This window comes from Lycorma delicatula, chromosome 3 (assembly GCF_047948215.1).
Source record: "Lycorma delicatula isolate Av1 chromosome 3, ASM4794821v1, whole genome shotgun sequence".
In the NCBI taxonomy this organism is placed as follows: domain Eukaryota; kingdom Metazoa; phylum Arthropoda; class Insecta; order Hemiptera; family Fulgoridae; genus Lycorma; species Lycorma delicatula.
In genome coordinates, this window is record NC_134457.1 from 136,944,244 (window position 1) to 136,963,038 (window position 18,795).

At 30.0% G+C, this 18,795-nt stretch overlaps 1 protein-coding gene across 6 annotated transcripts in view; it reads right to left on the reverse strand.

Annotated features, from left to right (window-relative positions):
* Nucleotides 1–18,795, reverse strand: part of LOC142322036 (phosphatidylcholine:ceramide cholinephosphotransferase 2-like) — a 294,648-nt gene that overhangs the window by 29,528 nt on the left and 246,325 nt on the right. For all 6 annotated transcript variants that reach the window (XM_075360642.1, XM_075360640.1, XM_075360641.1 and 3 more), the window contains one exon: nucleotides 3,015–3,421. In XM_075360642.1, the coding sequence (XP_075216757.1) occupies nucleotides 3,015–3,420 (406 nt within the window). In that variant the 5' untranslated portion in view covers nucleotide 3,421. The remainder of the gene's footprint in view (nucleotides 1–3,014; nucleotides 3,422–18,795) is intronic.

An 18,795-nucleotide genomic window follows, 5' to 3' on the forward strand; every position in this document is an offset into this window, starting at 1 on the left:
ACTTTGGTATAACTTCAAGTTATATTCTACCTTGATTCACAAAACAAAAATTCTACTTCAAACCAGCATAAAGAGAAATACATTTATAAAAATATAAATGGAAACGGTAGTACGGTATGACACTGTTTTTGTAAAAACTCAATAAAAATAAAGTGTATGAACCAGAAAGCATTCCAAAATTTGCTCCTAATTTAAATACAACCAAACTCCATTTTACTGTACTGCTATATTAAAAAAAAAAAAAACTACATTGCAGCCTAAATTATTTTCTGAGTTTTATACCCAAGTAATTCTTGCATTGCAAACTTGTCCTGACAGTCTGAAGTACATGTATGACAAAATAATGAACTACAATATAATGAATGAGCTACAAGTATGATAATAAAACAAAAGACCTTAAAGATAATATAAGCAATGAGACCTATCATGTTCAAAGAAAATCTGCTGGTATCAAACACAGATTAAAAAAAATAATACATTTATTCATTAATTCAATAACAAGTGAGAATAGATTATTAACAGTACTTCTTCAAATTAAGTTCAAGATTACTACATTGTAGAAATACGAGAAAAAATTAGAAAGGAGACTGTAGATGAACTCTATGAAAAGCAGGAGGAATAGCATAATGCTCACCGCTAGTAAACTCTTAGTCACATCTCTCGTACACTCAGGGAAACTCTTGACACCACTGCCAGACAAATTATACAAGTTAATTCTTTAATAAAAATTATCTTGAGAATAGATGTAAAGCATTATAAAATAAAATACAGAGTTGTACGACTTGTAATAACAGTTAAGCACATTTACAACCTACGTTACTCACATCCATCAACATTTAATAATTACTATGATCTCAAATATTACAATGTAAGGGATAATGTAACAGTAATATTTATATAATTTATATATTATTTATAAAGAAACCAGCTAATATTAATAATAAAGAATTATTTTAATAAGTAAAGCAAAAAGACAAAAAAGATGACTAATTCTGTTTAAAAATGTAAGTAGAGTTCATTCAGTCATGGAGTATGTGCACTATTGGGTCAAATTAGATTATGGTGTATAGAATTCTTGGTGTAACTGCCAATTATTTTAACGTTCATGCCAACTTCATACTTTTTTTTTAAAATAAATAATATATAATATAAATAATTATTATTAATAAAAACATCCTACCATATTTTATAATGGATTTTCAACATTTGTTATATTTTTTAAATATCACAAATAAGCATTAAATACTGATCTAATAAAATGTGGCTGTTTATTATTTGGCTCTAATAAAGTAGTTACTATTACAAGTATATTTCTGATTGCAAAATTTGGTTTGTAACTTCAAAAAATTCTGAACTTCTTTTAACCATTTGTTTATAAAAATTACAAGTTTGAAATACAGACTTAGTTATTTATAAAATAATAAATAATCATAAAAGGTTTATAGTAATAACAATACAAGTTCAGAGTATTGTTTGTAAGACATTGTTAATATACAACACAGGTACAACAAAGAAAAATGCAAATAATTTTAACTGCAATCAAATAGAAAAATCTAAACATGATGTATTAAAAAAAAGTTATCTTTATTAGAAAAACTTATTTAAATAAAAGAAGTAATTTAGTCTTTTTAATTTCAAGTGCTTACTGGTGAAGGATTATGACATAAAAATGCGGAACTTTGTCCAAGCTCACTTAAAAATATAAAGTTTTAATCATTACAAATAGATTTATTAAGAAATATTAATTACAGGAGCATAAATCATAAAAAGCAAACATCACAATTGTTCATATATGAACTTTTATAACTAAAAGATATCTCTGCTCACCTGCCGTAACAGTTTATTGATGGCCAAGTAAATGTCTTTTCTATCACTTGGCATACACGTACTAGTGTTTTTTGCTCACAATGAAGCTGCAATTTTTTTACATTTAAATTAAAATCTGATCTAGGATTTCCATAAATTATCTACAAATTTAAACAAAATGTTAAATCTTGGACGTCTACTAGGAATGTCCTATAATAGTGTACTGCTGCATCTCTTTACTTGATAATAACATTGTGCAAAATTTTATTGGTTGTCCAAGAAAGAACTCTGGGATTTGAAGAACAAATGGTTTTTATTTTGCAGTAATCAATACTGTTTTGTGTGTAATCTTAAAGCAACAACAAGTTTTACTTTACACATACTCAGTTCAGAAAGAAGTTGCTTTAGAACTACTGTACAGGCCAAGCTGTTGAACATGGGCTTCAGTACCATAGTGTCACCACTAGAGAAAGCACACTGAATGTACTGGTTCACAGAAATAATATCAGTAACTGTCATACAAAGAAATTATACACGAGTCAAATGTAGGAATGTTTTGTCAAGTGACAAAAGCATACGGAAGTGGTGTGAATAGCTTTTGAAAAGCTGAAGGGTTTTGAAAGGACACTCACTGGGTAGGCCTAAAAGAAGTACTGAAAAAACAGAAAGAATTTGACTGTTTCTCCAACAATGTCCAAAATGTCCAGTTCGAATGTTTGCTGTCAACTAAACAACTTTTTGATTAAAATTTTAAAAGCTCAAAGTGTAGTTGAAAATATTGCATAAAATAAAACGTTGCATTTTTTCTAATTAAAATATTATCTAATTCTTAAATCAATGATACACACAAAGTTTGTGAAACAAAAATCATCTTTTGATCTTAACATAACAATACACACACACAATGGGAATCTTATAATAAATAGCATAAGACAAGGCACGACTTTGTAACATGACAATGCCAAATATTAATCAGGTAAATGCGACCTTAAGCATACTTCTGTAATTCTAATGTATAATTAATTACATACATTATTTACTCTTTCTTTTTGTTAAATTATGTTTTAACTAAACACTAAAGGTGTTATATATCAAATTAAAAACATAAAAAAATTATGTAATTCGTTTAGTGTAATAAACAGTAACAGTTCTACTGTCTTAAATATTTACAACATAAAAGTACATACTCAAGAAAAAGAAATACTTACCGATAAAAGTCTTAAACTGTTCCTTGGGAAACCGTGGTTCTTCTCTATGTGGTGTAGGCATTTCAATTCTAACAACACCATTAGCATTGATGACATTTCTTTTAAGTCCATCACTTTTGTCATCATCATCTTCAGAAAATTCAGTTGTAAGTATATGAGTAGCCTGTCCTATAGCCCCACCCCCTCCTGTACCTCCTGCGCCATTCTTACTCGCCCACGACTCAACAGGTAACAGCGGTTGCCGCTGATAAAGGTCGTTCTGGGTCATTCCTGGTCCAGCACCTGAGCCTGCTGGCCCGGCGGCTCCCTCCACCTCCCCCGTACCCGCACCTGTTCCCGGGCAGCTTTCACAGCTGATACTACCGTAATCGTTATGGCTCCCGCCTGTTTTTGGGTCCAACACCATTCTGAAAAAAAAGAAAAAAATTATAATTTTTCTCAATACCATGATGCAAAGAGTAAGACCGCACTACAAGAAAAACTAGTGGTAGCCGAAATAATAATTCCTTTGAAGAAGAAATGAAATTGAAAAGAAATGATAAACAGTAGTATAGTAATTATATACAAAAACTTAAGTAATCATAAAATAAGTTTAAACAATCTTAAAGAAAAATTAATTTTCAATAAATAAGAAGTAGATAACTACAATCCTAATGATCTGCAACAATAGGGCAAAACCTGAAACATTTTGGGGAGTGGCATTCTGGGAATTGAAAGTATAAGTGGCAATGGCTTAAACCACATTTAATAAAAATGTTTTTACACATCAAAAAACTTAAATAATGTTGGGTACAATTTTAGTACATACTACTAGTGGCATTTACAATGTGGGAAAATATCATCAAATCAATAATATCTTAAGAAAAGCAGTTTAGGTCTCTTGGATTCTTCATCAAATGGAATTAATAAAAAAATCAAAAACGGAGCAAAGATAATTACTCTGTTAACAGGGATAACTAAGAACAACACATCATCAATAATGTAACTGATGAACAAGCAATAACTGTACACACAATACATAGTGTCTAATGAATACAAAAAAAAGTCTTTGCTCTCTCTGTTCTAAATCCCAGCATCTTAACAACCTGAAAATACTTTTTAAATTTTATCTCAAATCAAATCATTTTGTTTTACCAATGATGAAGAGGTAACTAATAAAAATTCTACAAATCCTTTCAACTGAGTTGGCTTATTTGGCCATAAAACTAATAAAATAGAAGGAGCTGCTCCTTTCCAATTTTTAAACAGTACTCCAAAAATATGATGATATTTTTGGAAAGGGTTTGAAACCCCTGATGATGAAGGTTTGAAAATAGATTTATATAACTTTATTCAAAGAAGTATATGATGAATAAGAGGGTTTTAATAAAAGAAAATATAATAAAAAGATAAGTTTTATAATATCAAGTTAACATAATTATCAATATTATGTATGTTTAAAGGGCTCATATAATAAATATTTACCAAATATTTCTAATTAAAATAGTAACTATAAATAATAATTAAATAATTACTCATAAATAACAATGTATACTGTTAAACTATATGAAATAAAATTTAAATTATTTATAAAACTATTATAATATAGATAAACTAAAAGTATATTACACAACCCTGTTCCTAAAGAACAAATAAAATCTTAATACTGGAAATCAAATTTATATAACAAAATATGAATAGAAATAATTTTAAGGCAAATCATTTTATAAAAATTTTTTTTTTTTAAATCATTAAATAAGTATTTACATATATTTTTTTTTAAATTTCAATTAACATACTTTAACTTATGAAAAGCTAAAGCTTTTATGCTTCTGTCATGAGTTCTTAATAAATTACAGACCTATTCAAAATCTTCCCACATATTTAAATGATTCTCCCATGTATAAAAAGAAATTCTTTTACAGAATCAACAGTATTCTTTCAGTGAGGTTTTAAATAATACTAGCTAAAAACAAACCTTCGATTTTTTACATCTTCATTTAAAAGGCATAAAAATTTTGCTATCAAATAATTTTCAATGATGATTTCTAAATTGCTATTTATTCTTCTTTATACTTATTCAGGATGTTCAACTTAAAAAGAGACCTACCACTCAGTAGTTTATATTAAATGCATTTTTTTTTGTTAAAATGCACGTATTGATGTGAGATGGGTAAAATAATGTGGCAGATGTTGGTATGACTGGAGCTGGAATTGGGAGGACTGTTTATTACCTGTACATTAGAATATTGCCAATCTGTGTTGAGCATTGACTTTTGAACAAAATTGTATAATCCTATGTTATTGTTTGTTAAAATGTGATTAATTGTTGAAGAACACGGTTCTTCAACCATGAACAATTAACCATGGGATTAATTGTTGAAGAACAGGTAAAAGTTCAAGGAGAAATAAGAAGAGGAAGCACCAGTGAAAAGTGTAATTCAGAAGTGTTACAAAATTGTGAAACAGGTTCAGTGCTAAGACCAGAAACATGCCTAACACAGGTCAGTTTTAATGATGCAGGTCTTACAGAACATAAAAGCAGCAGTTACAAGATCTCATAAATCATTGCGTACATTAACCCAGGTAAGGAACATTTCACTAGGTTCAGCCTACACTGCAATGAGGAGAATGCTCAAATGTCACCCATATCAAATGCAGGTTTACCATGAGCTAACTAATGCTGATTATACAAAGAGCAGTTCCTTAATTATCCAACAGTTCATAGCCTTACTGCATGAGGATGAGCGTGACTGCTGGATGCAACAAGACAGCGCCACTTGTCATATTGCTCGCTCTACTATGGAGATGCTACAAGATTTTTTCAGTGGAAGAATCATTTTTAAAGTACTGTAGCCACCAACATCCCCTGATCTGACTAGTCCAAACTTCTTTCTGTGGGGGTTACATATAAAAATTGTTTATAAGAGCAATTCACACACCTTGCTGTAATTGAAGTCAAACATCACCAATCTCATCCAGGAAATAGACAGAGTACAGCTAGCAAGAGTAATCAGGAACATGGTCAAATGTGTTGACAAGTGTATAAAAGTGAATGGACATTATTTTTAATACCTTCTAAATAATTATGCAAATGTTTGCCAATAAATATTATTTAGTTTAGTTTAGACTAAACTAATTTATGGAGCCTCTTTTAAGTTGAACAACACACTGTTCATGATTTTACTGTTATTTATATTCATATTGTTTTATTCCATACATATTTTAACTATAAATTAGAGTTTCACTGCTTACATTTTTTTTCTTTTTAAATAATTAAATATCTGTGTCGCATCTCTAATCAGGTTTATGGTTTACTTTTATCTATTCAAGCAAATATTAGTGCACTTTATTTTCTTATCTACTGAGTAGCACACATACCTGTTCTTGCATGATCTATATATAATGTATTATTAAGTATTGATCAAAATAGAATAAATAATATTCTGCAGAAAATATCTGAAAAGAACAATGTTATGGGAAAAATGTTTATAACTACAAATTACACAAGGCACTTGTAGTGCTCTTATAATTTTTAGTTTGTACTTTTACAGCACTTCCATATTACATCTCTAAATAAATAATCTAATTGAAATCTTAAGCAAATGAATATATGCATCCTTATTCACAAATATTAAACACTTTTTAATAAATAATTAAATAAAAATCTATTGATATACTATACAAGGTTAGCTGAACAATATGTACTGTTGCAACTACAGTATTTATGCTTGCCCTACACAAGTGTGTAGGCACATAAAATAAGTTGAAACATTAAAAAAACGAATAAAGATAGATGAAATAAAAATAAACAAAGATATGCCCTGAAATGACACAAAAGGCATTTCAAAATAATTTCTAAATATACAGAATAATTTTATACTAAGAATAATAAGCATATAAAAAAATACTATTAAAACCTAATTCAAATTAACCTGAACGTAAAGCAAAATGAACAGTTAAAAAAAAAACCATGCGATAATGCAAACAATAATGACATCAGTCTCAATAGGTTTTGGATGAATAGGTACAAACAGAAAATATGAAGTAGCATGAATGAATAAAAGTGATCTGTATTTACACAAACCAACGATAACCACAACCTGACCCATAGGGGCCATTAATTTGAATAGGCGATTCCGGACTGTATCATATCCCTAGAGCCAGAAAGGATTACACCCTTAACACACATCCTGTTTAAGCTCCAAACCATAATTAAGTCCTTTATAATAGATAAATAATAGTTATACTGTTAAAATTTAATATAATTCCATATTCTTTCACCAATGTTTCCTTTTTATTTATACAGCACATTATTATTTGACTGGCTTCCATAACAATTTCATTCATTTTATATCAACTCCACACTCCATACTCAGTAATTATACACAGACTGCTATTTTTTAATTAAATATTTTTACATGATCTTTCACCAATAATGAATCACTAAATTTATTTAATCGGCCAATAAAAAAAAAAAAAACTATGATCAGTAGTAAATTTTATTATTGTGTCATCAATGTAATATTTCATTTTGTAATAAACAAATATATTATTCATTCAAAATTAACTTTTATCCAATTTATCTTTCATTAAATGTCATTTACGACATTAACATAAACGGTAAAATTTCCAAATACTAATTAAGCCAATTAATAAATTTCCTTGACAAAGATATTAATGTGTTAAAAAGTGTAGAAAGTAGCTTCAAATAAAATTATAAGGAGATTACATTGTGTGTTTATACAATGTAAAATATAACTTTATCTATAAACACATATACATACATACTACTTCCTTAAAATATCATTGATTTGTCTCACTATTACAGTATAAACTCATATAACATGTGCACCCATGTTTGAAAAAATAAAAAACTAAACAAGAATTTTTTTTTTGCATTTTATTAAAATCAACATGGAAGACTGAACATAAAACAATATTTGTTATTTGGATGTCAGTAAATTAATTAAATAAAAAGCACAGAAATTATGGTAGGTACCTTAATTACTGTCATCAATGATCAAATTTCTGTCATCCACAGAATTGCAATTATCTTCGTAATCATATAAAGATACATATATCATCATACGCAGTAGATTCATGAACGATTTTTTAATCAAATCATCAGGTGGGTTCTGACCAACCCAAACAATCCACCCGTAAATCTGTATCAATGATGGTTTCTTAATTATTCCAGATGAAATAGTTATATTGTGTTAGCCATCCAGTTTGAATACTGTTTGCAGAGTTCAGTTTTAAATAGTTGGTTTACACAGACATCTAGAAGTTCAATAATAGATGTCATATAACCTGATCACACTTTCCAGCAATCAGTTTTCACTTTACATCATTGTTCTTGTAACACCCATTTCAAGTATGAAAGATTTCCTCAACATAGTGCCTGGTCGACACTCCCAGACGCATTTAATCCAGCCCAGAACAAATTCATTATTCATCCATCCCTTTTCTTGTACTCGTACGATAATATCGAGTGGAAATTTTCACCTTTCGGTAGATGTTTTCTTTTAAAAATTAAGTATGGATTTAATTTTTTCCATCCGAAAGTATAGTCAACATCATCGAAAAACAATGTAAAGGGCAAATTCATATCCTACACTCTATGCACCTACACTTTCAATTCTGTTGTTGATGGCAACAGCAATTTAAAGTCACTCATGTCTTGTCCGCATTCCAGATTTGATCAAGAAATAGTTGTTCATTTTCTGTAAATTTATGACAAATCTTTGCAACTTTAGTCAGTTTAATCTTCGTATAAGAAAATTTATAGTTAATAAAATTTATTCTTGTCACAATAAAATAGCTAGAAAATGATTGATAAAAATAATAATAATAATATGATTTAATAAGAATAGCCTACATGCGAGACAAATGCAAAAGAAGACATCTTATAAGTCTGGCTCCACTTAGCAGATAAGTTTAATTTTCTAATACCAGTTACCTCTTAGCCAAGTATTTTGTTTTATGTAAATCATTTTATTTTATTGGATGTAGGTTCATAGTCAAAACAAAGCAGTTTGTATTTTAATTCTGTACAGTAAACTAAAAACCGCTTTTTGAAATATATAAAATTCGGATGAAGTTTAATAAAATATAGTGTGTAATTATTTAATAAAAAAAAAAAAATTACTCATTGAAATCCTTTTGTAGTTTACACTAATTCATTAGAAAAAATTATAAAAATAAATGGCACATCCAGAAAACAAAAACAGTCATTGTCAGAAATTATATATATTATATATAAAAATTTAATGATTACATCATCATATTGGGAAACCTTAACATCTATTTACGACGCGCAGGCTATTTTTGCAACCGTACTTCCGGACAAAATGGTGGGTGTGATATATGGGTGTATAGGGTAATTTTACACGCGTTGGCTCTAAAGATTTTCATGCATACTGAAGATTAATTATTAATAATTATTTGTCTATTTAAAAGAGATTACCACTTTAACATAACTGTTGTTTTTGGTACAAGTCTTTTTATAGTTTCTACTACAGCAATCATCAAGTTACACAATAAATAGTCAAGCTGGAAGAAATCCATAAAAATTAAAATAATGTAACAAAAATAATTAATTTAAAAAAACTGACAAAAAAGAAAAAAATACAAAATATTTGAAATATACACAATACACACATCCAGAAACTAAAAACCGTCATTGCCAGAAAGCTTTCATGGCAAAGTCATGTTTGCAACGGTGGCATATTGATTTCCCCTCGAAATCCAAAAAATTCGATTCAAGTCTTTCTACAAGAAAAATTATTTTCTGGGGCTTTCAAGAAATTTTGTAAGCGAAATTTATACCTCACGGCATAATACAAAATCGTACCGCGGAAACCGAAAAAAATACAAAGCGTGATAAAGAACAAAAGGTATACTAAATTTCAGCGGTGTGCCGCTACACGACAGCAACCCATCCATGATCGCACACCCACGCATAATATATGAACCGCTCAATTTTTTTCATAGGAAACAATTCGTCATTCCCTACAGTTCGGACTTGTGAACTTATTTCCCCATTTATGGCCTCAAAAATTCTTGACGCTCGGCAGTAACGAATATACAAAAGAGAACGTCTAGAAATAGTTCCGAGTCACAGGTGATTGAATTGTATAAACCGGGTATCTTCAAGTTAGCGCCGAGATACGATAATTCTAAGGTAACTAACTACTCGCATATCGATTATATTGATTAAGACATGTGGATTCTAATAGTAAGAAAATAACGTCTTTTCAATCGATTATTTTTGCTTATTAGGTGAACTATCCGATATTAAAATTTAAAGGTTAAATGATATTTTTATTCTGCAGATATATTCACATGTTAATTATACTTATACGATATTTTTAATAATATTTTAAAAGACTTTCAATACACGAATAAATCGCGTATAACTTCTAAAATCGCCTGGCACACAAAATTTCATTTTATCACAACTCGAATAATCCACATAAATTGAATTAATTCATTGTTTGAAATGCAATAAATAGTAGTTAAATTTTAGTTTAATTTAAAAGCACGTAAAAAAAACAATAAATTAAATATTTTTTTTTGGCTTTACAAACGTATAACTACCAAAATATGTTTAAAAAATCTGGTTATCCTCCGAGAACTTACGTAAGTTACTAACCAGCATAATTCGTTAATTGGATGATAGACTATTTACATTAGATGCTGCTGACACCCTTTTTTGACAGAAGAAAAAAAGCACCCCCGATCTCCTGCGTCGGTAGTAGGAAAGACACTCGCTGGTGAGAGGGCTTGTAGCTAACCTCTGGATAATTTGTCTCATTCAGTGGTTTCTTGGTAAATGTTCCACGGTCATTTGTATTTTATTAACATATATATACATATCATCACTTCGGCCATTATCGATCCACTGCAGGATAAAGGCCTCTCAGCACATTTTCAACTAATACGGTCTTGTGCGATCTGCCAATTCGGTCCAATGTACGTGATAATATCACCAATCCAACGCGTCTTGTCTTTTTCGTGGGCGTTTAACATCTAGGGATATCCATTTAAGTGGTAATTTCGTTCATCTGTCATCGGTTCTTCTTGCTACACGCTTGCCAACCGCCATTTTATTTCTTTAACTTTTATGATGATATCATTAACTTTCATCTATTCTCTGATTCATTTATTCAGGTCTTCCTAACCTGTCTGGTAAATCCAAGCATACAGCGTTTCATATTTGTTTGTGCAACCCGCAGCTTCTGTAATAATTAAACGGTTGATGTTCAAGTTTCGCTTCCACAGGTAAGGACTGGCAGGATGCATTGATGCTTTCTTTTTAAGGCAAAAGGGGAGTTTGTTCTTGAAAATGATATTAGTCTCCCGAGTGTCTGCCACCGAAGCGTAACTCGTCGTTTAACTTCATTAATTGTATCACCCTCAGTTGATATCCGTTGGCCAAGGTATACGTAATTATCTACCTGTTCGAAGACATAAGAAAACGTAAGAACCTGTTCGAGTTCTTCTCCAGACAAATATTTTTTTTGTTTTTACGACAAACTTGCTGAACATGACCTGGCTGTTTAAGGTTTATCCTTTCAGCCACCTGCAGTTTCTGTATGTGCCTTTGTAGTTCTGGTTCTTGTGAGAAAATAACTATATCTCTGCAAAAACGTGCGCAAACATACACACGCATTCAGAGAGGATAATTTCTTTATAGAAAACAAATCGCAAAAATCCAAGTCAAATGTAAATCTTATATATACTTAGTCAAAGAACCGTTACTATTTAGGATGGACAAGAAAAAAATATTTAACAAAAACTAATAAAACCATAATATCATGTATCAAACAAGTTATCCTAATATATTCAAGAATAAAATAATACATCGACGAGAGATTTATTTCAACCACATAACCACACACAGAAAGTTTTAGACACAGTGAGTCTAAAACTTAAGCGCTGAGCATACACAACTCTACTGTTACATCATATATATATATATATATATATTTATTTACATATTATATATATATATATATATATATATATATATATATATATATATATATACGTACACGTGTTAATGTATAAATGTAAAGGCCGCTTCACAGCAGAAGAAGGGACGCTCGGACTTGTTCTATTTAATAGGACGAAGGACAGTACTGACGTTGACTTCTTTTACATTAGTTCGCGTTCCATTCCACTCGCTTCTCGGCCTCTTGGCTAAGATCAAAGTGTAGTTCTTGTTCCATTGGTCTAGCGTGAATCCGCCTTTAAACGATATGCCACATACAGTGTATTTTAATAAATAAATATCCAGAAGTAATTCTCTAATTATAATAATATACCACTAAGTTAAAAAAAAACAAACTTAAAAATGGGTTTGAATATAATATGATACGAGAACGAATATTATGTTTTATAAGTAGTTAAAAAATTATTAATATCGAATATGTCCAACTCCACTGAAAATTAGCAAAAAATATTAAATAGGAAACCTTGATAATAAATAGTAATGATAATGAGCGCAGTTTATAATCATTTAATCGGAGTTATATTTCCGTTATCGTCCCGCCAGGATTTAATCTTAATATTATAATAAATAATATAATAATTAATTTATAAATAATAATAGATGATTACTTTAATTAATTAAATGAATTTATTAAAACAAATTATTTTTTTAAAATATATATTTTATATTTACATCATGTATATTAAAAGTGACATATATTTATAAAAAAGTATATATAGTTAGAAAGTAATATACATATTACTTTCTAATATGTACACAAAACCGATTGTACACAAAACCAATCGGTAATTAATTGCACTGACCAAAATGCGGCAATATCTTCCAGAATGGACTGAAACAGATTTCCACAATACTTCTTCTATATGACGCCACAGAAATTCACATAAACAGTAATAAATTTCTCGCCGAGCCATTTTTTTTACCTTTCGCAGGTAATCGCTGGAGTCCAAAAATGTATAGCGGTTAATTTTTAGTCCACGTTTACAAAATTAAACCGACAATTCAAAACTCCATGAATGTATAAATAACAATTTTTTATCCAGACTTTGTTTGGAACCTTGCAACCATGAATTCCTACTCCAGGTGAATGATAATTCGGCATTCCCTTTTGTTATAACGCCATCGTTCTCGGTTACCCGAAATCTTCAAAACAATTTCGTGTCAGCTATTACATAAGTTATTTGCTGGCATAATACCGTAATTTTGGAATACACGAACGCAGGTATTTTGCTTACGAATTATTTTCTACAAACGAAATATGTTACCGGAAACATCCGTTACGGGAAAAAAGACAACAATAGGAACCTAACATACATCTTATCACTGTGAGGCTGGAAAAGTAAAAACAAGTAAATAGAAACAATAAGTTGTCAAGCATCAACACGTTGGTGAAATGAATTAGTAGATATATGTCAGTCAGTACAAGCATCATCAAATATAATTCACTTAATGTAATATAATCATATTTTCTCTTTCTCCTCGTCATACGCGTATCTTTGTTATAGAAGTGCAGTATTGTAAAAATTCTGAAAATCATCACTGAATCTCATTAAATTATTGATAACGGAAAAAAACACTATCGTTAATTAGCTGTTATTTGATTTTTTCAGAACTCAAGTTTCAAACTTATATAATTGTAAAATAACATTAACTATAATTCGATTTCAACTTATTACTAGGTCGTTTGGTTTCCATTAAATGGAATTTAACTGGAATAGTTGGCCGTCTGAACAAGACTTACTGATATTTGCCTACTGTGGCAAGAACTGTATATAAAAAAAGCTCGTTATTTAACAATGAACCGAATAAAGCGCAATTCAATATTTCCCACCCACCAAACCACCAGTTAAAAGATCGCTTCAACAAAGTTATGTGGCCTAACGAACACTAGGATTAGACTAGCGACTGCTTTTACGATATCAAATGAATAGAAGCATAAAAGCTTACGACCCGTGTGCGCAAACAAGTGCGCTGTATAATGACACGTAAACATCGTTAACAATTGATTTAAACATTTTCCATACTTTTTATAAACAGAATCGAAACGTACGCCAATAAAGGTATATTTTACTACTAAATCATACCCTATGAATGCAATAACGGCAAATTCGTTTATCTGTTCGATTTAAAAAATAACGGTAATGTAACAATTCCTATTAAAATTATCACTCGTAAACTTCCAATAAGATAAAAATGTAAATTAATTACGTTAAGGACAAATAAATATGTATCACAACTTATACAAACACCGAACAATTAAAATCTAATAAGATGGTTTGCTAATACAACAATCATAATCATCGCTTAAATTAAACTCTTGTAAGATTTCAGGCTAAAACGATTTAAATTTCATTTAGTACAAATAAAATAACAATAGTAGCAAGATAACAGATTCAAATGAAATCAAATGACATACGTTTGACCGATTAGACAAAACGACTTAAGATAGATTCTTACTACAATATTTTGCAATACTATTCATCTATACGCAATGAAAAAAAAAGCAAGACCCAAACAAATATCAGGAACATTATTAATTATTATCAGTAAAATGTAATACAATAGAGTAATACTGATTTTATTAAATGTACCGATTTAATTATAATAACGTTAAAATATATAGTCTAATCTAAATGTAATATTTTCCAAATTTTGAATTTCTAACTGAACTCAGGGCCAAATATAGATATGATTAAAATAATCTTTTTTAACCTTTATTACGAGCTAACTAAAAAACAGATTTCAAAAATTATTTTTTGAAATCTGTTTTTTAGTTAATTCATTCTTAAGAACAACAAGAAATTCATTCTTGTAAACGGTACAAGAATAAATTTCTACATGAAATTTTATTCTTAATGCATTTTGAGCTACGAATAATTTATTATAAATAATTTTAGCATCTTAAAATAGGTTGCAGTGTCTCCATCTGTTTCTCTCAGGAGAAAAAACACTAAATTAATTTGTAAACAAGATGTAGCTAATGAAACCTTTTTTTCCTTTCTGTTTAGCCTCCGGAACCACCGTAAGGTATTCCTTCAGAGGATATGTATGAGTGTAAATGAAGTGTAGTCTTGTACAATTTCAGTTCGACCATTCCTGAGATGTGTGGTTAATTGAAACCCAACCACCAAAGAACACCGGTATCTACAATCTAGTATTCAAATCCATATAAAAGTAACTGCCTTTACTAGGATTTGAACCTTAGAACTCTCGACTTCGGAATCATCTGAATTGCGAAGACGCGTTCACCGCTAGACCAACCCGGGTTAGCTAAACTTGCCAAACCTTTTCCTAAATTCCTTTTTAACTAAACAGAGGGTGGCTCCATACATCAGTAAATGTTTTCCTTACTTCTAGTAACATTTAAAATATATATATTTACAGAAAGACATGTCCTCCATGACTTTCTGTAAATATTCTAATTCCTCATTAGACATAACCCATGAAAACCTAAAAACCAAAAACGGAAACTATGAGAAATTAAAAAATAAAGAAACAAGATTCCTATCAAAACCCAAGAAAACAATAAGCCGGGTGTACTCTGAACAAGAAGATCTGAAACCCTTAGAAATTACTGGCAAAAAAAAAAAAACAAATCAGCAAGAAAAGAAAGAACTTGCCAAAAAAAAAATGAACTAAAGTGATCGATTCATTATGGTCTTAAAAGTAAAAAAAATATATATATATATATTTACACAATAATCATTAAACCTTACTAAATTGTTACTTTTTTTAAAATTTTAAAAAATATTTAGATTCCATGATTAAGGGGTTTACCTCTCTCAGTGGAAGATTTTTATCTATAGTTTTCCATATATTATTAAGGTAGATTATGAAAATTTAAATACTGTATTATATAATCCAGCTTTTAATTCAGGTTTAATCCAGCTTTTCGTAAGAGTTCTTTCCGCTAAATAGAAAAAATTAGAAATTAATTTAAACGAACAGATAAAAGAATGAAATCATAAAAAATGCAAATAGGTTATTAAAACGCGGTTGGAAAAAATATTATGCCATAGGGTACTATTAAATATTGGCACAAAAATATTTGTATTAGTCAATTATAAAAAAAAAATATATAATTTATTTTACTTATGTTTGGAACTGATGTATGTAACTGTTCCGATGCAGGTTTGGGCCATCGGGTCAGCAAAGCCAGTATTTACTAGAAAACTTTTATATGAATATACATCTAACTCCCGAAAACCCCATGCCTGAGCAACGATAAGAAAAATATAGATAACCAACAAACACTTTAATTAAATATCATATGTTAACATAATATTAGGATACATCGCGCCAAGCATTTTCAATGAACAAAATAACGCAACCCACCAATAATCGAATAGAGCGTTTGTTAACGTATACATGTATGTACGTATGTTAAATGATGTATGTAAGGGAACTGCACGAGGCAATCTCACTTATTATTAAAAAAAAAAGAACGATGTATACCTATTCCACATAACAGTGCTCCATATCAAGCTTACCATGGAGGCTACCGACTAAAGTGGATTTCTTCACCTAGCCGAATGTTCTGTTGAATATCGGCACCTAGCCCCACTGATATGCAGATGACATTCAGTTCTATAAATAACACATCCACTTTGAATGCCACAGGAATTGGTTGCATAATGAACATTAATAATCTCAGAGATTATATGTATCACAGAGACAGATTTACACGCATCACAGTAATAAAGAGTATGTAAATGATAGTTTTGACAAAAGTTAACAAACCCCTTTCAGTTGAAAACACAGAAATCGCATTACATCCGCTGCCTCCAATCAGTAGAACGATCATTTAAATCGGTTCCAAACGTAAAGGAAATGACTTCACAACAAATTCATGCGGGGAAAGATTTAATTTCAAAACAAAATAAATTTAATCGATTGGTTTTCTTAACATCAACTTCAGACATTATCCAAAAATTGCATAACTTAATTAAAAAAATTACTTTGAATTGCGAGCCATTTTTTTTCCGTTGGGTTGACAACACTCACTGAAACACATGTAATAATGACATCCCGGTTATTGATGATGGAGAAAAAACACGTTGCAAGATAGTCTAATTATCGTGAAAATGTATTAGAAATACAGAGCGTTGTACCGAAACTCTCAATGGTGGACTTTATCGAGAAATAACAGCATTCCTGTGTGACCTTAGTTGGAAGCCATGGACTTTGGCTTTGATGTTGAAGAGACATTCTCCAGCAGGATGACCTACCACTTATCATGCGGTGTGCGAAACTATTGAGTTATTACAGCAGAAATTTCATGGGCGGCTGATTTCAGGCAACAGTGATCACAATCGGGCAGCAAGGTCATGCGATCTTACACCGTGTGACTCCGGGAGTTTTCCCAGAGATATGGTTATATGTTAATATGCGTTTGCATAAGCAAACGCATATTAACATTTCTTAAAGCATCTTATATTATATATATATATTTCTTAAAGCATTTCTTAAGTTCAGCATCGCTGAACTTAAGAAAAAATACTATGTTATCGCAACAATTGAGCCGCAAGTCTTCGAAACTGTGATTGCAAATTTCTTCAAAAGATTGCGGATATTATTTTCCATATTTAAACGGAATGCCTATTCTTTCAAAGTACGCCATAACTTTGCTAATTCATCCCACAAATAAAGGTTCATTTTGTAAATTTAAATTCAACGTAACTTTTAAGACATCCTATATTTGAATTTCACTTTAAATGTAGTTTATAACAGAGTCAAAAATAATTTTATGATAAAAAACTAAGAGAAAATCATTACACGTAATTAAGAGCCCTTTCTTAATTAAAAATGATTAATAGTCTTTCAGCGCTTCCGAAGAGAGAAAAACGCCAATTTTGGGAATCAGTGTGTTAAAAACATCGTATACATTTATTGAGTGCCTTATATTACAGTTTGATATTTAACAATTACAGTTGAAGACAGACTCCGAATAAAAAACATTCGTAAAATGTGAATTCATTAAAAAATTAAATATAAATATCATTATTAAATGTACGTATATTTTCGTCTGAAATATAAAGTTTAAGTTCAAAACGTTTAAAGAATATAAATGAGTTGCCAGATTATTTTACGTGACCAAAAATATAAATCAGGTAAAGCGATTAGTAAATAAAAGTGTAAGCTATAAACATTGACCTTTAAACGATTTATTACATATTAACTATTCAATATGAATCTTTCCACGAGTTCATATTGTTAAGAAAAAATTCATTTGTTTCTATACGCCTACCAAGCAGACAACAGAAAACATTTTCGCGTTAAATCATTAGAAAATATCGACCTACCTATGAGAAAGGACATCAGTATGCTTCAGTTTGAGTTTGTGTAACCTCGTTGACATGTACAATTAATGCTTCCTAAATTGCAATTTTTATATCGACTCTACTTACTTATAATCATGTTTCCTTTACTATTATTACATAAATATATTATTTTTATATATGTAGACCACCAAGTTATAAACAGAAGATCCAAAAGTCGCGCACATCAAAGTGATAAAAGAGATAGGATAAAATCTAATCGTTTTTAAAGATTTATTTATTTTCACAACATATGCTCAAAATGGCTTCCCCGTTCAGTAATGCTTGTATAAAGCCTTTTCACCATGTTTGAGGGCACTTCGTAGATCACGCGTATACTCTTCTTTCTTTCTTTTTAAATATGAACTACGTTCATCTTTAGTTCCTCCTGTGTGTGTGGTCTGTTTTTACAGACCTTTCCTTTAAGATAACCCCACAGTTAGAAATCGGGTGAACGTGGGAGGGC